This window comes from Rhamphochromis sp. 'chilingali', assembly GCF_963969265.1.
Source record: "Rhamphochromis sp. 'chilingali' genome assembly, chromosome: 12".
NCBI classification, from domain to species: Eukaryota; Metazoa; Chordata; class Actinopteri; order Cichliformes; family Cichlidae; genus Rhamphochromis; species Rhamphochromis sp. 'chilingali'.
In genome coordinates this window covers 36,117,341-36,133,913 of record NC_137939.1, presented here as the reverse complement: position 1 = coordinate 36,133,913, position 16,573 = coordinate 36,117,341, and the positions used below count along the sequence as shown (strand labels likewise).

Here is a 16,573-nt window from a genome sequence, read left to right as displayed (position 1 = left end):
CCCCTATAGGGCCTTTCCACGGCCATGTTTGACTTTATGCCTTTCTGTATCGTTTCTGGGAGGCTTAGAACTTAAACTGCACCGTTGGAAATATTTTGATGCTGTTTTTTGCAAATTGTGCACAATGATATTTATTTTTGTTTTTCCTGCAGTTCAATTCAATTCAATTTTATTTATACAGCACCAAATCACAACAATAGTTGCCTAAAGGCGCTTTATATTGTAAGGTTGACTCTACAATAATACATACAGAGAAAACCCAACAATCATATGACCCCCTGTGAGCAGCACTTTGGCGACAGTGGGAAGGAAAAACTCCCTTTTAACAGGAAGACAGAACCAGGCTCAGGGAGGGGCGGGGCCATCTGCTCAAGGAGGGGCGGGGCCATCTGCTGCGACCGGTTGGGGTGAGAGAAGGAAGACAGGATAATTCAGGGTCACCTGATCCACTATATGCTTTAGCAAAAAGGAAAGTTTTAAGCATAATTTTAAGCCTAAAAGTAGAGATAGTATCTGTCTCCAAGTTTAGAAAAACTGAGTGTATCTCAAAAATGAAACTATGAAGACACTCAAAATAAAGTTCCTGTGCTTGGAAACTTTTTTGTGCAGCTTTTTACAGTTTTGAGGGATAAACCTCTGAAATTTCTGTAACTACAAATATGTGTAAAAAAAATGACTTTCAACTTTTTTTGTAGTTTATTGCACTTATTTTCAATGTATGTAGTTATTATGGACTTAAAGCATACATGTTATTAATATTTGTGATATAACGGTTGTATTGATGTATAGCAACTTGAAATGCTCCCACAAATGTCACTGCAGCAGGTAAAACTGTAAAGATAAGCTCTGGCAGACTTGGATCTATGGTGGGTTTTAAACGGGGGGCACAGAGGAGGAACACGCTGAGGAAGGCAGGTGAAATCCGAATATTTGTTCCACAATAAATTAGATTTTCGTGTTCATGTGAAGCGCAGATATAGTTGGTACTTTATGAGAAGTTTCACATTTGTGTGGAGTGAATATTTGATTGGTCAGTCAGTCGTATTTCAGGGAGCAGGTGGTTTGTTGAGCTCAGTCTTCTGAGGTTGTTTTCTTGTTACTGTGAAGTTTTTTTCATCTAATTCTTTGTAGCATGAATCCAGTTTTTCTGTGCATAATTAAATGTGATGTCTTCTGCATGATGCCCGAGTCTCTGTTCACTAATTCTGCTGTTTGAACAGGTGTTAGCATACGCAGGTGCAACCTTTGGAAACAAACTGATTTGCTGTTGTGTCTTCAAGATGTTTTTGAAATGTTCTCTGTACAGTTCAGCAGGCAGCATATTACTGCATCAAACTACTTCCTGTTACTGTTTCTGGTCGCGTCTCCTGCTGCGTCTGCTCTAATCTCCTCCTGCAGGGAGGCGCAGATCGTACTCCGCTCCTCAGCTCAGCAGCTTGAATTTTAAAAACAGCTCCACTGAGAAAATGTAATAAAACTTCACTGTTGAGAGGAGCCGACCGTCCTGAGGCGTGATTCCAGCTGCTGCTCACAAACACACACACGCGAGGCATCAGGTGTGTGTGTCTGCACCAGTGACACACACACACACCTGCAGATTCACACACATACATGCAGCAGCCTCGTATACACACAAACTGGCGCTCTGCTTCTTGCTGCAGGTGTTTTTGGGTTCAGACTTTGTTTTAGGCTTTAAGCTTGTGATAGTTGACTAATGTCAAACATTTGTTCTTTTGTGTGTTTGCGTTACTTGTGGGGTATTCCCTCAGTCCAGTTTTGGGCAGTTGAAAATCACACCAACAAGGCCTCTACATGTTCCCCAAATAACTGAAAAGTATCCTGGGGCCTCGGGGGAAGAGTGCAGCAGGAGACTGACAGAAGTGTAGGGATGGGTACCGGTGTCCGGTGCCATGATGGCACCGGTTCTGACATAAACGGTAGTAACCAGACCGAAAAGCAGCGCACATTTCGGTGCTTTATTTCGGTGCTTTTTTTTCCTGAGCTGTGATACACTTTAGATTCTAGCCAATCATTTTACGTTTCCGAGGATAGTAGGCGGGGCCAGGTACGTACGTCCTTTTAGAGCAGAGCTACAGATTAAAAATGCCCAAGGCGAAGCGGTCAAAGTCTGGCTGTACTTCACAGCAAAAGATGCAAACTCAGCAGCAACAAGTGCTTTAAGCTGATACTGTGATACTGTCAAAGGAGGTAACACCTCGAATCCAATGAAACACCTGGCGACGCATAGCGTTTTGTTAAAAGCCGAGAAATGCGCCGTATTTGATAGCTTGCTGCGAGACCTCACACCGAGCACATCTACTGCGGGTGGGTTGGCTGTTATGCAACATCCCCCAAAAACATGAAGAGGAGAGTCCTGGCCCCTAACCCTGCCAGTGTAGCAGAAATGATGAGGATGATGATGCAGCAGCAGCCGTTCTTCTCTGCGTGAGTAGCTTCATGTTGTTCGTGTGTAATTTACGTTGAGTAGGCTAACCACGTTATTACATTAATGCATGTAAGGTGAACTAGCAAACACCATCATATCTACATGCGGCTGTCTTCTTGTTTGATGGCAGATACTCCCTTCACCCTGGCCAAAAAGGCTAAAATGACCAAAGAAAAAGTGGAAAACAGTTAAACATGAGAGGTTTTTGGACAAAGTTTGTGTTTTTTCCATTGTTTAAGCACTGCTTCCAGCCAAGAGTGATACCATATATGCCCCATAGCTGCAGAAAAGGCTAACATTGTTATATTTTTACAAAAAACAGCTGAACATGAGAGGTTTTTGGACCAATTTTGTGTTCTCCATTCTTTAAGCACCGGTTTGAGCACCGTTTGAGCACCGGCACCGTTTCAAAAGTACCGATTTGGCACCGGTATCGGATAAAACCTAAACGATACCCATCCCTACAGAAGTGTTTGCAGCGATGTGTTCAAAGTGAGGAGAGAAATGAAGATGAAGCTTTTCACTGGTGGACCTACGTTCCTGCCACTTATGGCCGTAAGATAAAAGTTACAGAAATGGACTTCCTCCAAAGGATTCCTGGATTCTCAGAGATCCGGTGACAAACTTAGAGAGAGTGCTAAATCTCTAAGCTCAGTTACATCTGATTAGGATGCCTCCAGGACTCATCCTGGGGGAGGTGTTGCAGGCACGCTCGTCAATGTGGAGATGCTGAAGCCAAAGTGTCATTATTCCCAGAAGAAGAGCTGGAGGAGGAGATCAGAGGGAGGGACATCAGAGCATCTATGCTTAGACTCCTGCCACACACCCAGACACACAGTAGAACATGGGTGGATGTTTCAGGGACATGAAGCTGCTTGAACAGTGACCAAGTTCCTGTAAGGAAGTGGGTCTGACCATCACACCCCACACTTATCACTGATCATGAACTGGGAAAAAAGAATCCAAGTTCATTCTAGTGAAATGAAGAGCAGCACATCAGCAACATGTCATTGTTTCAGCTCTGGTTCCTCCGTGTTTTACCCCTGATGTCCACACCCCGCCCGCCGTAAGGTAACTTGTTAAGTTCACGATTTAAAATGAGCTTGAAGTAACGCGCTAAGTGTGCAACCATGTCAGGGTTAGTGTGTGTGTGGGTGTGTGTTGCAGCACTGCAGTACTGCGGTGAATCTCCAGCTGATCACATTTCATGCAGGTCAGATTGTTCTCAGCAGAAAAACGATATCGTTTCTTGTTTGCTTGGTGGATTTGGCTGATGACCTGGCTGAGACCCGCTCGGCTCAGGTTGCTGTGGCCGTGTTTGTTCTGCTGAGAAACAAGTAAGCACTCTCGTCTCGTCCCTCCTGCTGTTTCCATGTTTTTTATATTCTTCTGTGAAAGCTGCTTGAGGGCATGAAGCCAGGGGCCATTCCAGGATTTTTTTAAATCAGGTAAACCAAAGAGCATTCAGACAGGAAATCAAAAAGCCTCCATCAGACATAAAGACAGTGTTGAAAATTGGCTTAGAAAACACTGGGCATGGTTTCAGTGTTGTGCGTGGATATTTTAATATTTTAATGTTGCAGGAAACCATAAAGAGAAAAATTCCCAAGAGCAAAGGTTAGACATCAGACATGAGAAAGTCATGTTTGTTTCTCAAGTCGCATTTTTACATATTTAAATGAAAAAAATCAAATTCAATTTGAGTTCATATGGCTGCTGTGCAGAAATCTCGAGCTAACCCTCATTTCTGTATGTTTTGATTGAAACGTGGTAAATAGACGCAGTTATTTTCTGAAACGTGCTCTCAAAAAAAGTCGAAACCAAGTTTCTCCAGTTCCTTTTATATTTGGTATGATCACTTTTTTTCTTTTGCATCTCTGAGGCAGCTTCCTGTAATTTCTAGGAGGCTTCAGGAAAAGTTCTTCAGGCATCTTGAAGGTCATTCAAAGCTCTTCTCTGGATGTTGGCTGCTTTTCCATCACAATGACCCCACACTGCTTTAATGATGGATCAGTCGATCCATGACTGTTGGTGTTCCATTGTTGTGGTTTGTTTCTATCCAGGAGCACTTTTACTGCCAGTGTGTTTGGGGTCACTGATATGTTGAAAAGTAAAGCTGCTGAGAATCTGGAAAGGATCTCTTTTTCTCTCTGTTCATTTTTCCATCAGTTTGAACAAAATCTCCAAACCACTGGCTCCAGATCAGCCCCAAACCGCACGGAAGCCTCCGCTGTGTTTGTCAGATGGCTGTAGACGCTCTCCTGAGCACCTCCCTACATACTGACAACCTTTTGAACCAGAAAGTTGCACAAAGATACAAATACAATATCTAAAATTGGTTCTTTGCTAAGCTGTCTGTTATGTGTCCGGTAGCAGGACTGGTCTGGGAGCATCCAAAAACACTTTGAAAGCCCTTCAGAAAGGCTGCAGAACTATTACTCAAGATTCATGTAAAATATTGCATGAAAGTGTGGCTCCTTGGAGATATAAAGGGCTTGTTCTTGACCTTTGCACAGCATGGTATGTGCATTAAGCTATAAAGTATGACTATGAAGTCTCCAACAAGGACCTGCACTCTGTGGTCACCGGCGGGCTACACAGCAGATAGTGGTAAATTTTGGGTAATAGCAATAATGATGCTAACGCGTAGCTAGGAGCAGCTGATTTTTCAGTTTCTGGGTAAAAGGTGACATCACAAGTACTGTGACGTCTTCTAGCTTAGCATGCATGACAGTGCAGTAACAAAAGTACAAGAATTACAAGAATGACTAACTTCTGTTATGCCTGTGCAAGTGATGACAGTAGCTTGTAGCAAACAGCAGTGTGGCAACAGGCAGTGAGCCTCACCTGGTGTCACACAGGTCAGCATTCATGTTTTTTTAGTTCAGCGACCGAAGATTGGTTTTGAAGTTGCCACTAAAGTTGTGCTTTCTTTGCTCCCAGCAGGTGGCGCTGTGCTTCAAATGGCACAGGTGACCTTTCAGTGCTGAGCACATTTGGAATTTCATTTCAATCTTTCTCGCTCTGCTCTGCCAGAATATGTTAGCTACGCTGCATTGTGTGTGTGTGTGTGTGTGTGTGTGTGTGTGTGTGTGTGTGTGTGTGTGTGTGTGTGTGTGTGTGTGTGTGTGTGTGTGTGTGTGTGTGTTGGGAGGATCACAAGCATATGGGGGAGGTGTGTTGCATCTCCCCCATATGCTTGTGATCCTCCCAACACACACACACACACGCATGCTAAAATCAGCAACACACAGCAGCGGAGTGACAGCATGAAACCCCGGTTGTCATAGCAACACCTCACTTGACTCCTGCAACCACCCTCCTTCCCTATGCCCCACCCCTCCTGTTACACAGCAACCGTCTCCCAGCAACATCCTCCTCCCACCCATCTCGTTCTCTCTCTGTAATTGTCTCAGCGAAGTTGAAACAAACATGAACAAGGGAAGGAAACAGGATGCAGGAGAGAAGGAGAGGAGGAATGATAAAGAGGAAAAGCAGCTGCTGAGACCAGAACCATCCCATCTGGCGGTGATTCTGAGCAGAGCTGTCATGCTTGACATTAAAACACACGATTACCACTCACAACTTAACCGTGATGTCATTAAAGATGCACGTCGGGGCCTGGCATAGATTACATGTTGTAGTCACCTCAGAGTGTTGCATGTGGGACAGACATGTAGGTTTGAAGCCATGAGTGTGAGAGGTTATGCCTGGGCGCCTGGGTCAGCGGTTAGAGGAGGACAAACCTCGATCCAGCTGCAGTGTGTGAGGCAGGAAACACTGAGGCTTTCAAGCATCTGCTGCTAACGTCTCGCTCCTGCTTACCTTGGGTGACCTTCAGAGTTCTCGTAGAACTTTCCAGTATGTTTCCACACAGTGACGTTACACATCCTTCTTAATATTACAGGAAAACATTGTTTAAAACGATTTATGTAAATATGTCTTCCTCATGTCTGTCACTCTGTTCCTTTCCTGTTTTTTTATGGTGGCCTCACATGTGCAAACATGGAGAGCATAAGGCACAAAGAGCAGCCGTCAGGCCCCATACAGAGCAGGACAGGCATCAGTGACAGCACACACTGACTTAGACTCGGGAGGAAATTCGATGTTCACCAACTGCTAAAAGCAGCTGAAAGAGAAACATAAACTGGCAGGCTTCAGAGGAGCTTGGATGACCTGCAGGGTTTACCTGATGGTGTCTGTAGACACTTTACTTGCTTTTTGAATGCATGTTTGCACAAAACCAGAAACCTGGTGAGGAGGCTGGCCTGGATGATGGGTGCCGCCTGACTGAGACAGCAGCAGAGCCCCGTCTGTACTTTAGGAAATAAGAGTCCGAATGTTTTTGTCCTTTATGTGGGGTTTGGTTTGTGCGGGGGGGAGGCTATATTGGGGGCTATTTCTAAGCTGACAGTATCTAGTGTTGCACATTGTTGGTGTCTTGATGAAGCAGAGAGGAAGGATTAAGGAAAGGAACTTGAATCTAAGCATCTAAGACATCTTTTCATAGATTTTCATGGAAAAAGTCTTAATAATTCCACAGGAAACTGAAATGTGGGGACGTCTCATATTTTTAGTTCTGTTACTATGCTAACTGTTCTATATGCGGCGCCTTTAACCTCATATATCCCCAACAAACTACAAGAATCAGTGTCGAAACAGATTTCTTTACTTGTACTTCTTTTTCTGAAGAACATGAGGAAGGAAAAAGAGAGAAAAGGAAAATAATGACGAAGAGGAGGAGGGGAAGAGGGCAGCTTATGAGAAGTAATGATGAATTATAGAAGCTTGTCCCCAGGCTGAAGAGTCACTGTGCAGGGAGGGATGGAGGGGGTGGGGGGTGAGTCAATGATGGATGGAGAAAAAGACAGAGATAGGAGAAAGGGGATGGAAAAGGCGAATAAAAAGGAGTAGCTCAAAGCAAATGTTGAAAAAGGGAAGAGTTGGGAAAGAGGATAAAAGGAGGAGAGGGACGGGTGGTCAGAGAAAAGATACTGACGGGTGACAGGAGGAGGGAGAACCATGTGTGGGTCAGTGCATTCTGTCACAGAGCACAAAACTATGCAAAGCCCCAGTTCCTGTTGCCATGGAAACCAGGAAAGCTCTTTCATGTTTCACAGTGTTGCCCACGGTAACTGTCATGAGATTGAATGAACGATGGGGGGGGTGATGAGGCCATAATTTCAGAGGAATACACAGAACCAGGGTTCTGGTCCAGCTGTTTCCGGATGTTTCCTGAAACGTGCACATCTGGGCTACATCTGCAGCGAAAATATTCAGCTCGTGGAACTTTGAGGCTGTGAGAAACAGCCTGCCTGCATCGTGTCTGAAACATATCAGCTGAATAACACCGAGAAATATTCTTATCTGCTCTGAAGCGTGACCCCGGGTTCCTGTGAACCTGAAACAGCTGTCTCACTGAAACAAAGTGGGAGGAGCCACTGGGTTTCCCGCTGACATTTCCATCTTATAAAGTTTGACCTCCGACACAGGAAGCTCTCCGGGATCATGGACTGCGACGTATGGACCAAAACCCATATTTCTGTATTAATCAGATAAACAGAAATACACATTGTGTGTTTGCTACTGATGGATGTAAAGTGCAGATCATCTGTGATGTCACAGGTCATGTTTAAAATCTGTTGGTGTCTCAGTCAGGAACTGCTGCGGTTTTCAGGACACGGAAAAACTATTTTACATCTTTCTATCTGATATTTAACATAAAAATGCTCTCTTTACTAATAGGATAGCACCGTGTGTGCAGTGTTTTTTAAGTGCTTTTGTATAACGTTCAGCTCAGAATCTGTGTGTTATCTGTAGTAGACGGCGTAGGCCACACCCACTGCAGACACACAAGCTAAAGGGGTGATCGCCTGTGGACGCTCAGCAGATTTTACAATGCTGGAAGAATCGATAGTGGACGCTTTTAACCACTTCCCCTGCAGCCGGACAGATCTTTCTGAAGAGGAGGTGAAAGTATTGCATTACACTAGACTCCATTCACAAATATGAGGGGAGGTTTTCATCTTCTGCTGCAGCTGGTTAGTTTGTGCGACTAACAGAGTCGGTTAGGCATTAAAACATCGCTGCTTTCACTGGTGTTTTATGTTTCTGAGTTGTTTCCACAAATCAGTGAACAAACTATTTGACCAACCCTGTGTGTCCCTCTGTGCTACAAATAACAAGATATTTCATGCAACATATCAGACTTTAGTGATGCAAAATCAGAAAATGTTGTTATATTTTCTAATTTTGCATCTCTTTTTAAAAAATCTCTCATACCTGCCAGCCTTAACAAAGTACCAACCCTGCAGATTTATGCTGTACCAGTGACGCTCTGATATATCAGCCATTGCTGGCTTTGTAGGATGATGTCTTACCCCTTTGATTCTCTTCTATCACATCAACCCTCAACATGTCCTCCTTCACTACATCCTCGGATCTTCTCTGTGTTCTTCCTCTTTTCTTCCTGCCTGGCAGCTCCATCTTCATCATCCTGTGTATCCACTTTCCCTCCTCTGCACATGTCCAAACCACCTCAGCTCTGACTTCCTGTCCATCACCACTGCAAACGAGAAGGGACTGAGAGCCGACCCTCCGATGTAATCTGTCTGTCCTTCATATTTACTGATTACTACATGAAATTAATATTTTCATAACTCACCTGGACTATTTTACACTTTAACAGTGGAAAAGTGCTGATTTGGACATGGAATTAATGTGTTGCTGTTCGAGCCTCGCACATGACAGATTTTTACACTGCATCATTCATCATCTACAAACTGCAATAAAAGCTCAAAAGAAGTTGTTTGTTAGCTTGATAAGAAGATGACAGTTAAAACAGCTCTGTCTTCTTGGTTGCCATGGTGAAATGTACTTTGAAGTCTGCACATACATGCAGACAGAAATATGCTTCCTATTGAAATTCGTCAGTTTCAAAGTCAAGCTGACAAAACGTCACATTTGAGTCTGTGCTCTGCTTCCAGTTTAACCTCCGAGCCTTCACCTTTTATCGCTCACTCAGATATTTTCCAACAAGGGGTTCCCCAAAGCAGCTCCTCACACTTCAGCGAGCTGCATCGTGACAGCGTGTCGCAACACTTCTGGCTTTCTTATCAATCGATCAGACATAAAGCTTCTTTTACATCAGCAGCAGCAGCAGCTCTGGGAGCACAAGCACCAGTTTGTTTTTAAATAAGGACCTGTATTTATTGATCACACAATCCCCTGAATACAGTGGAGTGATGCAGCCGTTCCACAGGAGGCTTCGATGCACCTTCAGCTGCGTGTGTCAGGTCTTCTGTAAAACGACATCACGTGGTGTTGACACACAGAAGTTCATGTAAGAGAAAGCTGCCTGCACTTTTTAACTACATGGATATGTTTTCCTTGATGTCAGTGGATGAGCACGTGCACGGAGAGGAGGCTTTGTTGGAATATTTGGGCCGTTTTGCCGCTGGCGTCTCGCCCACTTTGGCTGCAGTCAGCTGCCACTCATCGCGCTGCTTCTGTCAGAAAGCTGCTCCCTGCAGCCGGTCAGCATCTCCTCACCAAAACCAGGCTGGGTTATCGGCTACGATCGACGAGATTCTCGGTTCATGGTCACGAGACACCAGCAGACTCCGTAAATTCTCACAAGTCTGACGTCTGTTGCTGCTTTCTTTAAGTACTTGAAATAAATGTGTGACTTCTTTTTTCTGGTCCTCAGCTAAAAATGAAGCTTCGGCTTCGCTGCTAATGAGTCAGTGTGAAAAAACACATCCTCAGACTCAAAACTATAAGCTGTTCGTCCACTCAGAAATGCAGAGCGATGGTTTTTCCAAGAATGTTTTTTTACATTCTTAAATAGAAACAATATCTGTAATATATAAATCAGTTACTTAAAAATGAATGTGTGTTTTGTTTTAGAGCGAGGATGATGATGATGATTTAAGCAAACATGCTGCTCGTCTAAACCCTGGAGGGTGCGGTCATTTTAACCACTTCACAAATACAAAACAAACCAAGATGTTTGTGGATTTTTCTTCTCTGACAGAGTTTAGTAATCACATCATGAAGCACAGGACGTCATTTATCATCTGTGCAGTGGGAAGTCTCACACAGGAAACAGCAGGGATGCCGTGGCTCGCTGCAGAAGGGTTCGCTGGGACCTTTGAAGTTTGATGGTCAGACTTTTGTCTGATTGTTTCTTAATAACATTTAAATTTACAACAATGGATTACATTGATGGGTAATACATTTCATTACAGTAGATGTCTTTCTGAAAGTGCTGTAGCTCATTCTGAGGATATAACTCTGTTATCTTCTTTGATGTCACGTTCCAACATGCAGCTGGCTGCCTGTGTCCGACTACCAAACAGCCCCGCCCCTGCAGGAGGTTTCTTCCTGCTAAAAGGGAGTTTTTCCTTCCCACTGTCACCAAGTGCTTGCTCATATGGGGTCGTCTGGTTTTCTCAGTAATATAGTAGGATCTTTACCTTACAGTATAAAGTCCCTTGAGGTAACTGTTTTTGGGATGTGGCTCTATATAAATAGAACTGAATTGAGTTTGCATGTTTTTCTTGTGTCTATGAGGCATCAAACAGCTCGCGTGTTGTCATTTAAAGACTTTGCTCAGTAAAAGTGACCTTGAGCATTTTCTCCATCTTCAGTGACCAAGGCGACATTGCCTAGCAAACAGTCCCTTTTTGTGTTCTTTGAAGTGTAGACGAAGCTGGTTTCAGAAGCAAAAAGGATGAACCTCGTTACTGTTTTTATGATGATGGCTAGAAGGAGGCTCTGATTTAAATGGCGTTGTGAGAAACGATGGGCCTGCAGATGACTGTATAATGATTTTCTGATGCGTGTGACAATGACCCGATCGATGGTCTCTCTTCTGCTGTCGTATACTTTGGTTTCTGGCTCCATGAGAGAGAGAGAGCTCATCAGGCTTTGTTGATGATGGTAGTTTAGATACTTTAACCAATAAATGGCATCAAACTGGGCAACAGTGATTAAAAAGAGTTTAGATTTAGCTCTTACGACTTTATGTTTATTCGTTTACAGTTTATTAGCTGATGTAAAACTGCAGCAGAGAGGCATCTTTGACACAGGAGCTGAAGTCAGTCACAGGAACACTCATGCAGGTTGCATGCAAAGATGATAATGCTCAAAGGTCTACCTGTAAAACAAGGTGGGTTTGTTTGTGTTTTTGTTCTGAATTATTCAAAGCATACAAGCTGCAAATATGTGAAATTTAAATGAATAGAAATATAAAGAAACTTTTTTTCCTCCCTGTTGTTCTAATTACCAAATTATCCTTAGAGCTGTGAACAATTTAGGCGTGTTTTACAGCTCCGGTCGGCATGAATTCACCTTTTTATCCCAATTACAAAACATAGCTTCTCGCTTTTTATGTTTTGCACCACATTACGGAAACAATAAGACCAGAAACCAACACCCACGAACTTCTGGTGTTTCAATTCAATTCAGTTTTATTTATATAGCGCAAATCACAACAACAGTCGCCTCAAGACACTTTAAATTGTACAGTAGATCCTACAATAATACATACAGAGAAAAACCCAACAATCATATGACCCCCTATGAGCAGCACTTTGGCGACAGTGGGAAGGAAAAACTCCCTTTTAACAGGAAGAAACCTCCGGCAGAACCAGGCTCAGGGAGGGGCGGGGCCATCTGCTGTGATTGGTTGGGGTGAGAGAAGGAAGACAGGATAAAGACATGCTGTGGAAGAGAGACAGAGATTAATAACAGATATGATTCAGTGCAGAGTGAGTGAAGAAGAAACACCCAGTGCATCATGGGAATCCCCCAGCAGCCTATTGCAGCATCACTAAGGGAGGATTCAGGGTCACCTGATCCAGCCCTATATATTTATGCCTGTATCTCTATATTTATCTATTTATCCTAGTATTTGAAGCCATTAGCTGCTGATAAAGCCAGAACATTACAGTGTGACCTCCCCCATCGGGCTGCACCATCTTTGCTGTCTGCTGGCCACCCGTCAGCCCCTGACTAATAAATGTAGTGCAGTAAGTAGAGCTTAATAAGCAGCACGTGTGGACATGCCCTCTGAGATGTGCTTGAGTAGATCTTTCACGTGTTTTCTTCACATCTGTGGAGACCTTTAACACCAGCTGCTGTGTCAAAGTGTTTCTGACACTTTTACACGAAACTTTTCGGATGTTTTCACATATTTGGATGATCACAATCATCACTGAGCTCGCAGACACGTTAATGCTTCACTTTGGGGTCCAGCGGGGAGATTAAAGAAAGCGACGAAGGAGGAGGAAGTCCAGACCTGTAAAAGTACACAGAGAGAGAGAGAGAGGGCGATGAAGGAGGGCTGATGATGATGCGTCTCTGACGAGGCGCGAGGGTAGCAGAGAGCGGTGGAGGCAGGAGGACACAGAGCAGGAGAGAGAGGCTGAGGCAGCACTGGATCTCCGCTCGGCTCTCCCTCCCTCCCTCCCTCTCTCCGGTCTCCTCCCGGTGGTTGTTGTTGTTGTTGCCGCCGCGTTGATCAACAGCAGCAACGATGTGGTGCATCAACTGCGCCTCGGACAAAACGCCCGCGATCCTGCACAACAAGCTGCTGTACTGGTAAGAAACAAGCCGACGCGCACACACGGGCGCGCGCACAGCGGCGGACCCTCTGCGTGTTTTCCGCCCGCGGTGCCGCACTGCCGAGCAGCTGATGCTCGTGGCTGTTAATGAAACGCGACGTTATTCAGACTAACGGCGTCGTTACAGGTGATGTCACTGCCGTCACCGCTAATCACCTGTCATTTTGTGCGTGTGCGAGCGTGCGTGTGCGCCTCCTCCTGCCTACCTGTCTCTCTCTCTCTCTCTCTCCCTCCTGTCTCCCTTGGTGCATGTCTCACTACCTTTCTGGTGTAGGTGTGTCGTTGCCGCAGCTCGTAACGTGTCAAACTTTTCACGTGAAGGAGGCGCAGACACGGCGGAGCGCGCTGAGTGGGCGCAAACGGAACTCGGGCCGCTGAATTAGAAGGTTTGAAGTGATTTTCAGTGTCTCTAAAGGAGACTTTGGACCTGTTTGGGTTCAGACTCGAAGCACCGCGGTGCTCCTGATCTGCTCGTGTGGCAGCTTCATGTAATGTGCGTGGAAATCTAGACTCAGATGTGCTTTAATGACTCTCCCTCACTCCCTCTCGCGATGAGAGGTCATTAGGAGATGAGCTCAGTTATGGGCCTCTTGTTCATCAGCTGATTGTATCCACAGAGAGCTGGGATCACCATTAGATGCAGGATCGATCCCACTGCCAGCACTTTCACGGGCGGGTTATGATACAGTGGCCCTCCGGGATCACAGTAACAAAGACACCAACATTCAGCCCTGCTGTTTCTGCTCATTCTTTAACTGTTCTCGCTGTTTGCTCCTTTTCTCCTGTTGGACTCGTTTTTGTTGACATCACTTTGCTCTTGGTTAGTTTCTCTTTTGTTTTTGTGGATGTTTTTTGTTGTTTTCTTCACTTTATGGTCACATTTCTTTCATCACGTTGTTGGTTTTGGTTCTCAGGTGTTTTCGCTGAAGCCTCTTTTTGTATTTTTTTGCGGATTTTCATAATTTTTTGGTCATTTTGAGGGTTTTTTAATCAGTTCTCAGGTTTTGTCAGTGACAGTGTGAAAGCACTTATTTGACATTTCTGAGCTGATTAGCTGTGGTTTGTTTTCCATTTGTGGTTGTTTTACAGTCGGTGGATTTTGTAATGGTCTCTAGGTTTGTTTCACATCATTTTGCAGATGTTTTGCGTTTCTCTCAGTTGTTTTTTGTCAGTGGTTGTCATTTTGCTGTTGCTGTTGTTTTTTTGTGGTGTTGTTGCAACTCATATTGGTTGCTGAGTATCTCACTGGTTGTTTCATATCACTTTGTTGTGGCTTTCTGGTTATTTTGTGGTAAATGTGCATGTTTGTGGTTGCTTTGTGCTCAAACTGAAAGTGTTTGCGGTGGTTTTGTGGGTCTGTTCTTCATTCCTCATGGTCACTTTAACTGTGGGGCTCGTTCTGGTATCCGTCATGCACACTGTGTATGTTTGTTTGCAGCCAGCAGCACCCAAGTGGTTTGTTTTGATTTTATTTTCACATGAAGATGTAAAAACAGGAAGGATTAAATCAATAAATTCAGTTCTCTTGAAGCATGCAGGCCTCCTGTGCATAGAAGGTTTAATGTGATATTATTTTGAGAGGCATCTTAGGGGACCAGTTATTGGATGTTTGTGTTGATAATGACAGAAAATAACCTCAATGAAGGAGGGCTAATTTCACAGTTACCACCAATCACTGCAAACAGCACATTTAGCAGCATCTAGGGTTTTGTGCTGTAGAGAATTTAGAATGACAGCCGTAGTTATGAGGATGAACAATAAACGTGTGCGATAAAAACACTACGGAGAACAAACGAGCACTGAAACACAATCTGCCCTCATCTCTCTGAAACGCCTTAACGACTGAGGCTGAACGCATTATGTGAACTTCTAAAAACATCTTCGTGTCTGTTGGTTGTGGTGCCTGCAACAGCTGGCCTGGTGTCACACTGAAGGCAGTGATGAATTGTGGGATATTCTGGGCTCTGAAGCGTGCGAGGAGAGAAGTGTGTGCTGCTGTTTTTCAGTTGTGAGTCGGTCTGACGGGCCGTATAGTTGTGCACTACAGAGGGTTTCTGTGCGCACGTTCTCTCCAACTCTGTGTGGGTTTGCTCCAGGTGCTCCAGCGTCCTCCCACAGTCATGCATGCTTGTTAGGTTCATTGGTGATTTTAAATTGGCGGTAAGTGAGGATGCGAGCGTCTGTCTCGACGTCCGACCAGGCAGCTGTCCGTGGTGCTCCCGCCTCTCGCTCAGTGTCGGCTGGGATCGGCTCCAGCTACTTGCGACACAGGACAGATGAGTGGCCGTGGACGTGTTTGTGGTGTTTGCTCCCAGTTTTTCCTTCCACCTGTTGGTCCTTTGACATTGTAGACGCGATGTCTTTTCCACTGCTGTGCCTCTACTTAAGCTGACAGAGAGATGCTGTACAGGGAAGAGTCAGAGGAAAAACCTGTGGGAGAAATCCTGATATCATTTATTCTTCAAAGAAACACCTGAAAAATTGCAAAGCTATGATTTATTGCCAGGTTCAAAGTCTGGAGGCAGCTGTTTTTTGAATCTTCCGGTGTAGCCAGGATCAGCCTTTGAGCTAATATCCGCTTCTTATTTCAGTGTTTCACTTATTGGCCCCCAGGCAGTCATTAATGTTAGTCATGACCTTCATTACACCGCTGGGAAGCAAGTAAATGAGGCTGACTTACAGAAACCAGTGGGCCCTCCTCTACAGCTCTAAGTCCGACTGTACTGAGTTTGAAAAAGTCTAAAGGAGGCAAGAAAATAAGACAGTGGACACATTAGTGGGACAGGATTGTCTGTCCTTCAACAATTTCTCTTTTCTCCTAAAAACATCGTTTATGCACTTTCTCTGTTTAAAGTGGTTCAGAAATGTTGCTTCCATGACTTTTATGTAAAAGTGAGAAAGGTCACACATTTTTATTTTTCCCGTCTTTGGGCTGCATACATACGTTGAGAGTCCGGTGCTCGTCCTTCCTCTCCCTCTCTTGTCATACAAGGTTGTGGGTTAATCTGCTTCAGTAATGAGTTTGCTGTCGGCACGAATCAGACGACCGTTGTTTTGACATTTTCCTCTCTGACCTCACACTCTCGCTGTGATCCTGCTAACAGACGGTCTGTCTGTCTGTCGGACACCTTTTTCCCACAGACAGACGTTAAGATCCACAGTTTGAATCATGTGACGGTCACAGTGAGTGTAATCACAGACATCAGCTGTTTATAGCGACAGCGCACAGAGCAGCTTTTTTTATTTAACGCCTTTAACAGTTGTTATGATCCATACGCTGAAGTTACACAGGAAAAATAATACAAAGAAACCAACTGAACAAATCATTCTTGGTTTACATGAACAGTCTTAAAACATTGCAGCACCAGACCAGCGTCCTCTAATGATGAGATTTGAGAAATAAAATTCCCCTCTCATCCCTGTGGGCGGTTTATCCTTCAAGCTCGGGTCCTCTACCAGAGGCCTGGGAGCTTGAGGGTCCTGCGCAGTATCTTAGCTG

At 44.5% G+C, this 16,573-nt stretch overlaps 1 protein-coding gene across 1 annotated transcript in view; it reads left to right on the top strand.

The window, feature by feature from the left end:
* Positions 1 to 1,901: 1,901 nt before the first annotated feature.
* LOC308407343 (IQ motif and SEC7 domain-containing protein 1-like) overlaps positions 1,902 to 16,573 on the top strand; it is a gene marked incomplete at its 3' end in the record, with an annotated part of 75,262 nt that continues 60,590 nt past the window's right edge. Inside the window, exon 1 of the mRNA XM_080898908.1 lies at positions 1,902 to 2,445. Within this exon, the coding sequence (XP_080755034.1) occupies positions 2,360 to 2,445 (86 nt within the window). The 5' untranslated portion in view covers positions 1,902 to 2,359. The remainder of the gene's footprint in view (positions 2,446 to 16,573) is intronic.